This window comes from Lissotriton vulgaris, chromosome 12, assembly GCF_964263255.1.
Source record: "Lissotriton vulgaris chromosome 12, aLisVul1.2, whole genome shotgun sequence".
NCBI lineage: Eukaryota > Metazoa > Chordata > Amphibia > Caudata > Salamandridae > Lissotriton > Lissotriton vulgaris.
Genome location: NC_141700.1, coordinates 143,675,089 through 143,690,684, shown reverse-complemented (window position 1 = coordinate 143,690,684; position 15,596 = coordinate 143,675,089). Strand labels below are relative to the sequence as shown.

The window sequence follows — 15,596 nt, the reverse complement described above, 5'->3', positions numbered from 1 at the left end:
GTTGCATTTCTACCCATCTCGATGGCACTCATTTTATCAACCTTGGCGGCTGAAAGTCGGAGTGAGTCCGTTAGATTCCAACGAGGAATATTCATTCAGATTACACGGATCTCCGCCGCTGATGCATGAACCCACTGAACTGCCTTACCAGCTTTCATGATCGCAGGCACACACTTATACGTTTCAAAGTCGATTGTTGTGAAACCACGCACAGCCCAACAGGACCCACAATCAACCTTTCTCTGTCAAACACTATTTTCATAGGTGTGACCGGGCGTTGTTTTGCTGCAATTGCTTTACAAATGGCAAACCCCCCACTCCAACAGCAAACGTTCAGTGGCCATGAATAATACAGCGTGCGGGTAGCTGCCCGGGTATGTGGCAATACCTGCTGTGTGTGTATGTTTTATATGACTCTCATATGTGTGAATGGAACGCCACGAGGGTCACTTTTGTTTACAGTACACATGAGGTCAGACACAATTTACCTGAATTACTAGTACCCACCTTCCTGACCAACTGCCTAGCATATGGCCGGTCTTGTGATGGTATAGTGAACAAAAAAATGATGGAATGGAATCAGCTCAGTGTAACTGCCAGTTCATTTTCACACATCACTTTTTGTTGTTCACATTCGACCAGTCTATGAGTGCCCCTATAGCGCACTGAGCATATACTGCTGTTGTAGCACAATATCAGATATTAGAAATCATACTGATGGCACATTATGAAGGTAAGTACATCTAGGTAAGTACAGATTTCCTAATCTTAATCCACATGCATGTTTTTTGCAAATATATACGGATATTGTGAAGGTAAGTATATCTAGATCAGTATAGATGTATTCCTCTTAATTCCACCTCTTCATAACTTCAAGAATGTACACGTTTGTCTTCAGTGCCTGGATGTGGAGTTAAACGCACTACATTCACAGTTACCTTCACCATATCGTGATATTGATATTCTCAATAAAATACTAATCTATGGTGTTATTTTGTCACTCAATAGTGTGACACACATCCGCAGAGAACTGCAGGGTACTAAGACATCTTGTCTTCTGCCCCCACACACACATTTCATTTTAGGCTACTTAAAGATTCTGGGCCTTGTAGTTTTGGGTGACTTCTCTACGGCATATTAGACTAATTCATCACAGTGTGAAGGTTTATAAATTGGAATCCAATGGCTGAAAGTGGAGCTGTAATATTGCAGAAGGACTATCCAGTGGTCACAATCTTGTGACCAGATTATGGAGGATCTAAATATCGACAGGTAAGTAAGGGTAGATATTCTATTCCTAGTTCCGCATGTACATACCTTGATGATATATATATTTCTTCAGGGTGCGTACAGGTTGAGTTAAGAATAGTAAATCTATACCTCCATATGTGCACGTACCTCCGTTAGATTTTGGTTTTCAATATTTTGGTATCAATAGTGCGGCCACTCACTATTCCTTCGGAGATATTCCAGACTACTATTCAAGGGAGGACCCAAGGTGTCCTAGTGATGTGGACTCACGGGGCCATCCCTACCCAAGACCAAATGGTGCTCCGCTACCTTCGGAAGCGACTTGGGAGGCCCTTTGGACAAATCAAGTTCCATGCTCCGCTTGCGGCCTGCTTTTACCTCCAAGATGAGCTCTTCCATCTCAAACTGCCTCCGCGAGGCCTTGTCATCCTCAATTGGGTCGTGGTAGAAGACCGCCAACACATCATTCTTCTTCAAGGCCGCCTTGTAGTTCTTGCTGCTCAGGTGGATGACCCGGTCCTCGCCGTCGTACTCTGGGAAATCCAGCCCGTCGTCCGCCCGGACGCCCAGGCTCGCCACAGCCAGGCATAGCGCCGTGACCACCAGCCAAAGCCCCTTCATCCTCTTGGGCGTTCCAATGCACGCGGGGGATTTGAAAATCTGGGCCTTTCAAGAAAAGGGGCCTCCTCAGGTAGGGTCAAACGTGGCCAAGCGAGAGAGGGAGAGAGGGGCCCAGCTTTGGAGATGTCGCCTCTCCCTTGAACTGTCTCAGCTGTCCACCTTGGCTTCCCTGGGGTCGGAGGCTGAGCTGTGTTGGGTGCAAGAGTCAGGGGCCGCTGGTGGTCACTGGTCCCAGGTGCAGAGGCTGAAAAGCAAAGAGAAAAAATCACCCCCAGCCCATAAAAGAGGATGGGGGGAGGAGGAACCCGCGCCCGGGGGGCCGTCTTATCCTCGCCCACTTGGCACTGTGAAAAGCGACCTCCGGAGCCCTCCCCGTGGCTCCCTGTCTATATATGTAGAAGTGTCAGGTGTCTCCCGATATACCCATGTGCTCATGCGCCCCACAACCGGGGTGTGCCGTGCCACTGCCCATTCGAGTCCAGCAGGTGCGAAAGTCCGCACACAAGTCCTCAACACTGGTTTCGCCTCTCCATCTGTGCCTTTCCGACTCTCTCGCGCCTTTTTTTGCTCCCCCCTTTTCTTTAATTCTCTTGCCTGGCTTCCTTCGCTCTCCCCTGGTCTCCGCGGCCCAAGGCTTCTTCTTGGGTCCGGCCCAAGGGCATGAAAAAAGCGCCGATCGCCATATTAAGAAAGGCGAAGGCGCCAAGTGGAAGGAGCTAAAATAAGATGTGATGAGCCGGAGGTAAAAGGAGAGTGGCTGGGGCGAGGGCCGGGTAACAGGAGAGTCGGGCAAGGAGGGCGCTCCACAGGGGCAGCCGGGCAAGGGCTGGGGGCTGACAGGAGGGGGAGCTGTGCGGCAGAGCCGGAGAGGCCGGGGGGCTTGGGTTACTGTGAAAGTCGAGAGGGCGAAGCCAGCCCCAGTATTCTTAGATACCCAGGCCCACTTAGGAATTCACGGTTATTTCGATGCCCTGTCTCTGGCACAGTGTCTCTCTCCAGCGCCCAGATGCTGTGCAACCCACTTTGGGAGCTACTCTCGGCCAATATAATCTACACGTCCGTCATTTGTCTCACTTCCTCTTCACTGCCAGTGTCTTTTCCTTCCAGCCCTCTCTCTGTCCCTCTCACCGACGGTTATTAATCTTCCGTGTCCCATTCTCGACCCCAAACTCTCTCTTTTCTGAGTTTCAGCCCTCCCCCGTTCCTCCATCCACTATACGTAGTGTTATCTTCCTTCTCCCCCCTCAGACGCTCCTGTGACGCACTCTCTTATTCCCAGCCAGTGGCGGCCCTCAGCGTTCTGAACAGGTGCAGCACCGCGGCTGGCATCAGAGCGCGCCTGGCTGGGCACGCGCGTCCTACACCTTTTTGTAAAAGTTGGCAGCCATGTGTATTTCTAGAGCACAGACAGGCCTGCCGTGCCTGGCCTGTTCCAAATAACAATGACTGAGCTGCAATATTGACCCCCTGTAACAAAAGCGGGAACAGCGCCTTTTAGTATATCCGTCTGTAACCTTCATGTCACTCATACATTAACTGTGCATGTTCTGTGAGAGTTGAATGCGTTCATTTGTCTGTCCTGCAGGATCTGTTCTGCAGGGAATGGAAGCTTGCACTTGTTGATTTCTGTGAAAGAGGGAAGCGTGCTTGGCCACTGCCAGGCTGTTCTGTGAGGTAATGAAGCTTGCACTGGCTGCTGTCCAATTTGTACATGTGCTGAGATGGGGAAAGCTTGTGCCACTAATGTTCCACCCGTAGCTGTATTCTAACAGAGGGAAGCCTACGCTGTTTCTCCCCAAGGTGTAATTGCTCAACGAAAACTAGGGGGCATATTACCAAGCAATAGTGATAATTATCGCTATTGCTTGGTTAGAGACAAAAATTTACCACTGAGCTGCGGCGATTTTTATCGCAGATAAACCTTGGTATTACCAAGGTTTATCGCAAATGCGATAAAAATTGTCCGCAATGCATGAATATCGCTGAAAAGTCAGCGATATTCATGCATTACCGAGCTAATGCTCTTAGCCATGTTATCCACCTCCCATTGGATAACATGGCTAAGAACTGCTCAGGGCAGGTGTTAGCTTTTGGAGATATTCGCGCTTAGCGCAAATATCTCCAAAAGTTGGTAATAGGAGATAGCGATGTTAGCGACTGTTTCCAGTCGCTAACATCTTGGCACGCCCACTTTGCATGTCATTAGTGATAAATATCACTGACATGCAAAGTGGGGCCCAAGATGGTCGCTATCTCCTACTAGCTGTCGCTAACTGGTGTTAGCGACAGCTAGGTAATAGGGAGATAATTTTATCTCCGCTTTCTTGGCTTTTAAAGCCAAAAAAGCGGAGATGAACCCCCTTGATAATATGCCCCTAGATTTTTCCACTGCTGTTGCCCTATTTTATGAAAAACAAAGGGTTTACTGAATGCACTTGCATAACATGTCTTAGGAACCTGAGATTGTTTCACAATACTTCATATGAGTTACAGAGATCTCTATACTATAGTCCTGCAGAAGAAGCCTGCCTCCATATGCAATATTTGAGTGCTGAAACATGTTGATAGAAAAGATAAGTGGGGTTAATTGTTTCTTCTTCCTGTTTTTAATCTTGTGATAGGAAGACACAAGGAAAATCATTTTTAGCTCACCCACACAACATTTTAAAGTAGGTTTAAGACCTTAGCAAAGGCAGAAATAAAGGTTGACAAAGGGACATAACTTCACCCAAACTAGGGAACCCATAAGCTTGGAAACTGTACTGCCAGGGAACAATAGTACTCTCGAATGTCTCCAGTGCTATATGTGGAACCCAATGATGAAACATGCCACATTAGGTAGGCAAGTGGTCTCTATCCTATGTGAGTACGTGAATGAATGTGAATTCCATAAGAGGTGTGGCTATTTCTTACAGGGGTGTTGTACTTCTTATGCGTTTGTTTACAGAGAGAGTACAACAGCCTGTTAACTTCTTAAGCCTCTTTTTGGTTTGTTAGCTACCAGTGCTTCACTTATTCTGTATGATTCAGAGACCCTTGTAATGATTCTCCTGCTACTTCCAATTGTCCTTTATTTATTTTTAAATTTAGAAAGATGGTGCTGCTGTCCCTGTTATACCTTTGCTGTGTTGTGAAGTGTGTTATGAAAGTGTGCTCTGCACAAATGTCAAAACAATTTGCATTGGCAGTGCTAGTTTTAGTGCATAAAGTTAAAGAAATAGGGAGCCCTCGCCAAATATGTGAGCAGATTTTACTTCTTGGTTTCTGGAAACAAGAAGTTTTTGAATGCACTAGAAGACTTTGTAAAATTGTAGACCATGCTTGACGTGTGGCTCTCTAACACATTTTTATGTGGTTGGGGGTATTGCACTCAATTATTCAAAATTCAATTGTTTATTCGATATGTGTGCAGCACTAGATTAGTGCCTGCTAAACCCTTATGTATCAATGAACGTGGCCTGGGATCGCTAGATCACCAGGACTCTAGTGCGCACAACGAGTAATTTATTCATACAAATGAAACCATTCTTCAAAGTTTACTTTATCATTGAATTATCACGAATTTAGTTAATAAAAATTCATTTTCATCAATATTAGACAATGTATCAAAAATCAAAAGTCATTGTGAATAAATCATATACATTTTTCAAAACAATTTTTGTACAACACAATTAAATTCATAACCCAACGCATTTCGGGGTTTGCACCCCTTCGTCAGGGGTCTAAAGGAAAAGAAAAAAAAAAGAAAGAAAAGGAAACTCAATTAATCTAGATGCTTTAGGAGATATGCGCTGTGTAATCCTAAGTATTTGCGCAAATGTCTTACCCAGATAACTGGTTGTTTCTTAGATGTGTATGTCTGTATAGGGAATATTGAATCTGAAGGGTCAAAAACGAACAAAGAAGAATCAATCACATGATTCATCTAGAAAAATTATAAAGTTGGAAATAGTGGGCACAGAAATTACCTGAATCTCAAAGTTGAACGAACTTATCTGAAAATTATCAAAAATGAACGTGTCAAAAACTCTCCTTATATTGCCTGCTTATGCGCTTTGATGTAAATTAAAAACACAAAGCTCACCTGCTGGTCTTGTGTGCGCAGCCGTGTAAATATATAAAATCTATTGGGGTTAAAGCAGAATGAAAATTGCAATAAGCCTATTGCAAACAATCCAATTTTGTTGCAGCGTTATTACAGTCTATTAGGAAAAAGGGAGTTTACCTGCGAGCCTCGATTTTTTGCTTTAGGGTCTCGCTTGTGCCAACGTTTTCTCCCATGCTGGAGAAAGAATAGACAAATACCGAATTTAATAAATGGACACCTAAGTCGGCAGCCTTCACGTATTACCACTTTATGGAGGTCTATGCAAGATAGCTTACCGAGAGAAACGTAAACCGGCTCCGTGACAGCGTTCTTGCTTGAGTGTTTGTGCCAATTGCGCATTAATCTAACGAGTCCTTTTACTATGTCCACTCATTCCGCTCAACAGCGAAGAGGGACTGGGTTAAAAGAATGGCGGCGGCCATTGCTGAATGGGGTAATTCCTAACTACTGAATGTGTTGTCGATAAAACAAGGTTGCTGCTTATATTTGTAGTGTGTTTCAGAAAAAGCAGTAGGCATTAGTTTAGGAAAAGAGAGAAAGATGGATCTATACTCTTAACATTGCCGATCATCAATACTGATACATATATGAACCATCTGAATATCATATTATTGTAAATGCTTATTTTAGAAACCAAAGACATTCAAAATAAACAATGAAATTTACAATTTGTGGTGCTCAATGAAAATAATGGGTAGTGCGTGTTATTGTAACCTGTTTTCATGTGACACTGTGTTAGTTTCTCCTTTGAGAACTCGGCTATACGTAACTGTATCTGGATTTGTGTTTATAGGAAACATATCATTTCCAATTTATCATTTAGCCCATCAGGGGCCAGAGTCTGTAGTCTGCGAATCCAGAAAGTTTCCCTTCTCAGTAGAATTTTTGCATTGTCTACTCCTAGACGCTGTGGAACTTGTTCGATAATTTGGAAGCGAATTTGTGCTATGGTGTGACCCATTTCAGCCCAATTTCTTGCAAGTGGTGATGTTAAGTTTTTGTTTCGAATTCTGCTCTTATGCTCAGACAAACGTGTTTTTAGTCTCCGATCTGTTTTTCCAACATATAACAGCCCGCAAGGGCACTTGATTGAGTAGACAACATGCTCTGCATTGCAATTTGCTGAATGTCTTAAGGTAATCCTCTCTCCTGTTCGTGGATGTGATAACGTACTACCCGTGATTACATTATTGCAGTTTTTGCAGTTGAAACACTTTGTTGTTCCTTTAGGAGTGTCTACACAGAGTTCCATATCTCCTGGTTTACTAAGGAATTCCTTTAGGTTCCGCGATCTTTTGTAGGCAAACAATGGTTTTTGTTTGTATAGTTCTCCAAAATCACTTTCCATTTGTAGGATATCCCATCTCTTACTTATAGTTCTCTTTATGTCTCTTGATGCAGTAGAGTATTTAGATGTGAACACCATTCTCTTCTTCTGCAGTAGTTCCCCTCGTGGTATTGCCTTGACTCTTTCCATTTGCATCGTAATGAGTTTTTCTGGATATCCTCTTTCGAGATAACATTGTTTTTGATGCTCAAAGTTCCTTGAGCATTGTGCTTCATCAGATGATATTCTTTTTATTCTCATAAATTGAGATATTGGAAGGTTGTCTTTCAAGCTAATTGGATGGAAACTTCCATATTGCAATGATGTATTCTTGTCAGTGGGTTTCTTATACAGTTCTGTGACGATGGTATTGCCTTTTATTCCGACTGATACATCCAAGAATGGGATTGTCTTGATGCTCATCTGACTCGTGAACTTTATCCTAGGATTCACAAGATTCAAGCTGTCAATATTTCTCTTGAGGTCAGCAATTGGTTTCTTCCATATTAAAAAGATATCATCAATATACCGTTTATAGTATAGGATGCCTTCATTCCAGGTACTGTCTTCCAATATGTACTCCAATTCGAATTTCGCCATGAATATGTTCGCATAGATACATGCTCCCGGAAAACCCATGGCAGTGCCACTTAGTTGAGTATAGTATTCATTTTGCCAAATGAAATAGCTGTTATTTAAGCAAAACTCCAACAATTGCATGATCAAATATTTTGTTTCCACAGGTTTATCCGACATCAACAGGGCCCATTCCATAGCCTCGAGGCCCAATTTGTGGGGAATCGATGTATATAATGACACTACGTCAATTGTACAAAGTGTTAAATTCTCTTGTTCTTCCAAGTTAAGAGAAGTCAAGCTTCTCAAAAAATGTGACGTGTCCTCCAGATATGTAGGCCAATTTTGTATGAATGCTTGCATATGCGAGTCAATGAAAATGCCCAAATTTTCGAAAATTGACGAGCAACCAGATACAATGGGCCTGATGGGGGGATTTTGCAGTTGTTTGTGTACTTTTGGCAAAAAGTAGATTTTTGGTCTCCTCGGATAAACTTGTCTGAGATATCTTTTTGTTGCAAGCGTGATCCAACCTAATTCCTCAGCCTTATCAAGGATCAGATCCAAATTGTGACATACCTCATTTGTCGGATCTTGCGGAAGTTTATGGTAAACTCCAACATCTTGCACATGTTCATTTCCTTTTTTAATGTAGAAGTCAGTGTCCATGATGACAAGGCCTCCCCCTTTGTCTGCCTTTTGGATAGTAATTTATTTGTTGTTGCTCAGGGCACGTAGAGCACTTTGTTCTGCTCGTGTCAAATTTTTTAATTTGCTTTTGTACTGAATTTTTGTCATATCTGCCTTGACCAAAGTTTCAAATAAATCCAAACTTTTGTGAGAAACTGGTGCCATGAAGTTACTCTTTGGTTTGAACTGTTCGGCTACATTATCTGGTGATTCAATGGGATTCAGAATAGTGAAGAAGTATTTTAAACGCAGTATTCTCATAAATTTGAAAAAGGCCACTTCAGTCTCCAGTTCATTCGTACGATAAGTGCTCACAAAAGTAGGTCCTTTGTTTAATAGTTGGATCTCAAATTTAGATAGTGAGTATTTAGAGATATTGATTATTATGTTCTGCTCTGACTCGGTAGTCCCGATTTCTTTGCTTGTTCTTTCTCTTTCTCTTTTGCCTTGTCCTCTTCTCGTTTTTTGTCTGCTTGGTCCGGAGGTTTGCCAAGGTTCGTGCCCTTCTCAAAAAAAGGATCGGAAGAGGATGTAGATGCCAAATCTATCGTTACAGTTTTTTCAGAGTCTTTTTTTCGTGCTTGTTCTTGCGTTAAAGGTTGTCTTGAGGTGCTTGTGTCACTATCAGAAACCATACTTCCCCAGAGATGAAGTTGGTTTTTGCTTTCTCCCTGCAAATCGTCTTTTCGCGTAAACTTCTGCCCAAGTATAGGCCTCATTCAATTTATAGTCTATGGTATCGCGTTTAAATTTACGCAATTTGGTCTCCTGCAATTCTTTACCATACTTTTCCAATTTCGTGTCTATTTCTTCCAGATATTTACTCCATTCATCTTCTTCTATCCTTTCCGACAGTTCGTTTTTTATGTTGTATATTTCCTCCTCTAAATCTTTTATTGTTTTAGTAAGTTCCTCGATGAGCAGTAATATTAAATCCAGGGAACACTTGTTCAAAATCTCGAACCATTTCTCCATAAATTGTGGATTGCTGTTTAGTCTGTAAAGCATAGGTCTAATGGCTAGCCTTAATCCTCGCGGGATTCTCCTAACACGATGGTATTCTCACAAAAGTTTGGATTTATTTGAAACTTTGGTCAAGGCAGATATGACAAAAATTCAGTACAAAAGCAAATTAAAAAATTTGACACGAGCAGAACAAAGTTCTCTACGTGCCCTGAGCAACAACAAAGAAATTACTATCCAAAAGGCAGACAAAGGGGGAGGCCTTGTCATCATGGACACTGACTTCTACATTAAAAAAGGAAATGAACATGTGCAAGATGTTGAAGTTTACCATAAACTTCCACAAGATCCGACAAATGAGATATGTCACAATTTGGATCTGATCCTTGATAAGGCTGAGGAATTAGGTTGGATCACGCTTGCAACAAAAAGATATCTCAGACAAGTTTATCCGAGGAGACCAAAAATCTACTTTTTGCCAAAAGTACACAAACAACTGCAAAATCCCCCCATCAGGCCCATTGTATCTGGTTGCTCGTCAATTTTCGAAAATTTGGGCATTTTCATTGACTCACATATGCAAGCATTCATACAAAATTGGCCTACATATCTGGAGGACACGTCACATTTTTTGAGAAGCTTGACTTCTCTTAACTTGGAAGAACAAGAGAATTTAACACTTTGTACAATTGACGTAGTGTCATTATATACATCGATTCCCCACAAATTGGGCCTCGAGGCTATGGAATGGGCCCTGTTGATGTCGGATAAACCTGTGGAAACAAAATATTTGATCATGCAATTGTTGGAGTTTTGCTTAAATAACAGCTATTTCATTTGGCAAAATGAATACTATACTCAACTAAGTGGCACTGCCATGGGTTTTCCGGGAGCATGTATCTATGCGAACATATTCATGGCGAAATTCGAATTGGAGTACATATTGGAAGACAGTACCTGGAATGAAGGCATCCTATACTATAAACGGTACATTGATGATATCTTTTTAATATGGGAGAAACCAATTGCTGACCTCAAGAGAAATATTGACAGCTTGAATCTTGTGAATCCTAGGATAAAGTTCACGAGTCAGATGAGCATCACGACAATCCCATTCTTGGATGTATCAGTCAGAATAAAAGGCAATACCATCGTCACAGAACTGTATAAGAAACCCACTGACAAGAATACATCATTGCAATATGGAAGTTTCCATCCAATTAGCTTGAAAGACAACCTTCCAATATCTCAATTTATGAGAATAAAAAGAATATCATCTGATGAAGCACAATGCTCAAGGAACTTTGAGCATCAAAAACAATGTTATCTCGAAAGAGGATATCCAGAAAAACTCATTACGATGCAAATGGAAAGAGTCAAGGCAATACCACGAGGGGAACTACTGCAGAAGAAGATAAAGGTTCCTAACAAGAGAATGGTGTTCACATATCAATATCTCTAAATACTCACTATCTAAATTTGAGATCCAACTATTAAACAAAGGACCTACTTTTGTGAGCACTTATCGTACGAATGAACTGGAGACTGAAGTGGCCTTTTTCAAATTTATGAGAATACTGCGTTTAAAATACTTCTTCACTATTCTGAATCCCATTGAATCACCAGATAATGTAGCCGAACAGTTCAAACCAAAGAGTAACTTCATGGCACCAGTTTCTCACAAAAGTTTGGATTTATTTGAAACTTTGGTCAAGGCAGATATGACAAAAATTCAGTACAAAAGCAAGTTAAAAAATTTGACATGAGCAGAACAAAGTGCTCTACGTGCCCTGAGCAACAACAAAGAAATTACTATCCAAAACGCAGACAAAGGGGGAGGCCTTGTCATCATGGACACTGACTTCTACATTAAAAAAGGAAATGAACATGTGCAAGATGTTGAAGTTTACCATAAACTTCCACAAGATCCGACAAATGAGATATGTCACAATTTGGATCTGATCCTTGATAAGGCTGAGGAATTAGGTTGGATCACGCTTGCAACAAAAAGATATCTCAGACAAGTTTATCCGAGGAGACCAAAAATCTACTTTTTGCCAAAAGTACACAAACAACTGCAAAATCCCCCCATCAGGCCCATTGTATCTGTTTGCTCGTCAATTTTCAAAAATTTGGGCATTTTCATTGACTCACATATGCAAGCATTCATACAAAATTGGCCTACATATCTGGAGGACACGTCACATTTTTTGAGAAGCTTGACTTCTCTTAACTTGGAAGAACAAGAGAATTTAACACTTTGTACAATTGACGTAGTGTCATTATATACATCGATTCCCAACAAATTGGGCCTCGAGGCTATGGAATGGGCCCTGTTGATGTCGGATAAACCTGTGGAAACAAAATATTTGATCATGCAATTGTTGGAGTTTTGCTTAAATAACAGCTATTTCATTTGGCAAAATGAATACTATACTCAACTAAGTGGCACTGCCATGGGTTTTCCGGGAGCATGTATCTATGCGAACATATTCATGGCGAAATTCGAATTGGAGTACATATTGGAAGACAGTACCTGGAATGAAGGCATCCTATACTATAAACGGTATATTGATGATATCTTTTTAATATGGAAGAAACCAATTGCTGACCTCAAGAGAAATATTGACAGCTTGAATCTTGTGAATCCTAGGATAAAGTTCACGAGTCAGATGAGCATCACGACAATCCCATTCTTGGATGTATCAGTCGGAATAAAAGGCAATACCACCGTCACAGAACTGTATAAGAAACCCACTGACAAGAATACATCATTGCAATATGGAAGTTTCCATCCAATTAGCTTGAAAGACAACCTTCCAATATCTCAATTTATGAGAATAAAAAGAATATCATCTGATGAAGCACAATGCTCAAGGAACTTTGAGCATCAAAAACAATGTTATCTCGAAAGAGGATAGCCAGAAAAACTCATTACGATGCAAATGGAAAGAGTCAAGGCAATACCACGAGGGGAACTACTGCAGAAGAAGATAAAGGTTCCTAACAAGAGAATGGTGTTCACATCTAAATACTCTACTGCATCAAGAGACATAAAGAGAACTATAAGTAAGAGATGGGATATCCTACAAATGGAAAGTGATTTTGGAGAACTATACAAACAAAAACCATTGTTTGCCTACAAAAGATCGCGGAACCTAAAGGAATTCCTTAGTAAACCAGGAGATATGGAACTCTGTGTAGACACTCCTAAAGGAACAACAAAGTGTTTCAACTGCAAAAACTGCAATAATGTAATCACGGGTAGTACGTTATCACATCCACGAACAGGAGAGAGGATTACCTTAAGACATTCAGCAAATTGCAATGCAGAGCATGTTGTCTACTCAATCAAGTGCCCTTGCGGGCTGTTATATGTTGGAAAAACAGATCGGAGACTAAAAACACGTTTGTCTGAGCATAAGAGCAGAATTCGAAACAAAAACTTAACATCACCACTTGCAAGACATTGGGCTGAAATGGGTCACACCATAGCACAAATTTGCTTCCAAATTATCGAACAAGTTCCACAGCGTCTAGGAGTAGACAATGCCAAAATTCTACTGAGAAGGAAAACTTTCTGGATTCGCAGACTACAGACTCTGGCCCCTGATGGGCTAAATGATAAATTGGAAATGATGTTTCTTATAAACACAAATGCAGATACAGTTACGTATAGCCGAGTTCTCAAAGGAGAAACTAACACAGTGTCACATGAAAACAGGTTACAATAACACGCACTACACATTATTTTCATTGAGCACCACAAATTGTAAATTTCATTGTTTATTTTGAATGTCTTTGGTTTCTAAAATAAGCATTTACAATAATATGATATTCAGATGGTTCATATATGTATCAGTATTGATGATCGGCAATGTTAAGAGTATAGATCCATCTTTCTCTCTTTCCCTAAACTAATGCCTACTGCTTTTTCTGAAACACACTACAAATATAAGCAGCAACCTTGTTTTATCGACAACACATTCAGTAGTTAGGAATTACCCCATTCAGCAATGGCTGCCGCCATTCTTTTAACCCAGTCCCTCTTCACTGTTGAGCGGAATGCTTGGACATAGTAAAAGGACTCGTTAGATGAATGCGCAATTGGCACAAACACTCAAGCAAGAACGCTGTCACTGAGCCGGTTTACGTTTCTCTCGGTAAGCTAACTTGCATAGACCTTCATAAAGCGGTAATACGTGAAGGCTGCCGACTTAGGTGTCCGTTTATTAAATTCGGTATTTGTCTATTCTTTCTCCAGCATGGGAGAAAACGTTGGCACAAGCGAGACCCTAAAGCAAAAAATCGAGGCTCGCAGGTAAACTCCCTTTTTCCTAATAGACTGTAATAACGCTGCAACAAAATTGGATTGTTTGCAATAGGCTTATTGCAATTTTCATTCTGCTTTAACCCCAATAGAATTTATATATTTACACGGCTGCGCACACAAGACCAGCAGGTGAGCTTTGTGTTTTTAATTTACATCAAAGCGCATAAGCAGGCAATATAAGGAGAGTTTTTGACACGTTCATTTTTGATCATTTTCAGATAAGTTCGTTCAACTTTGAGATTCAGGTAATTTCTGTGCCCACTATTTCCAACTTTATAATTTTTCTAGATGAATCATGTGATTGATTCTTCTTTGTTCGTTTTTGACCCTTCAGATTCAATATTCCCTATACAGACATACACATCTAAGAAACAACCAGTTATCTGGGTAAGACATTTGCGCAAATACTTAGGATTACACAGCGCATATCTCCTAAAGCATCTAGATTAATTGAGTTTCCTTTTCTTTTTTTTTTTTTTTTCTTTTCCTTTAGACCCCTGACGAAGGGGTGCAAACCCCGAAATGCATTGGGTTATGAATTTAATTGTGTTGTACAAAAATTGTTTTGAAAAATGTATATGATTTATTCACAATGACTTTTGATTTTTGATACATTGTCTAATATTGATGAAAATGAATTTTTATTAACTAAATTCGTGATAATTCAACGATAAAGTAAACTTTGAAGAATGGTTTCATTTGTATGAATAAATTACTCGTTGTGCGCACTAGAGTCCTGGTGATCTAGCGATCCCAGGCCACGTTCATTGATCTCTAACACATTTTGGCATCTCAGCTAGCAGCACTTGGCGTGCTGGGGGTTTGAGCTCACAATGACAGTGTTAAAAGCATAACTACTTGGCGCATGTGTGCAACATACTGTTGGCTGGAAAGCAAGGTATGGCTAATCATATATGTAATAGTGCTGCCGGCAAACTTGTGAAATGCAAAAAAAAAATTTACTTCATGTCCCATTCGTTCTAAAACTTTATTCGATCTTTGCATTTAAGATCATAAAAGTACATGGCAAGTATTCACAGTGTTACCGATAAAAAAGTTATATAAACATTTCACAAATGAGAAAAAGAAAGCAATAAAAATCATTTATCTCTCAAATGGGTATACCTTTACATACTTATCCATTCTTCAATGAAGTTTTGAGCCATATCAGTTAAAGAAAAAACAAAAGGAAATAAAACGATCCATAACCTTTTTACAGTTGCACATGTCTCCTTTTGTTCCTACAAGCCCACAAAAATGAAGCTAATGAAAAACACACGAAAGGATCAGGCAAGGATTTAAAAAAGAATAAGGCAACCCAACATTGCTTAAAATGGTATTGTTTTAAAATGGGTACAATAAATTGATTTCTTTCCCTCTGATAAAAGCCACAAAAAAATAAAAATAAAATGTGGAGGTCACTTTGGGGGGATATTGTGTCACAAAGACAGAGGGACAATTTCGAGTCTTTAAAAGTTCTCTCTGGGAACCCTAACATTAAAGGTACCAGTCTCAGATGGAACCTCAGCAGGATGAATTTGTGGTGGGCGATGGGAATATTTTCTAAGTAAAAATATCCTCCCTCTAACAATGGCGGTGTTAATTGATACATGAGGGCTGCCTGCTTACAATTATTCCTTTCCTTTTGGACATATTGAGCCCGGCACATGGAGGTGTCCACCAACTTCTGTTTGGACATCTTTTTGCAGGTTGTAGGGATTTCAAAA

At 40.7% G+C, this 15,596-nt stretch overlaps 1 protein-coding gene across 1 annotated transcript in view; it reads right to left on the bottom strand.

The window, feature by feature from the left end:
- Window positions 1–2,020, bottom strand: part of CASQ1 (calsequestrin 1) — a 141,114-nt gene extending 139,094 nt beyond the window's left edge. Inside the window, exon 1 of the mRNA XM_086947615.1 lies at window positions 1,630–2,020. Within this exon, the coding sequence (XP_086803741.1) occupies window positions 1,630–1,872 (243 nt within the window). The 5' untranslated portion in view covers window positions 1,873–2,020. The remainder of the gene's footprint in view (window positions 1–1,629) is intronic.
- Window positions 2,021–15,596: the final 13,576 nt, after the last annotated feature.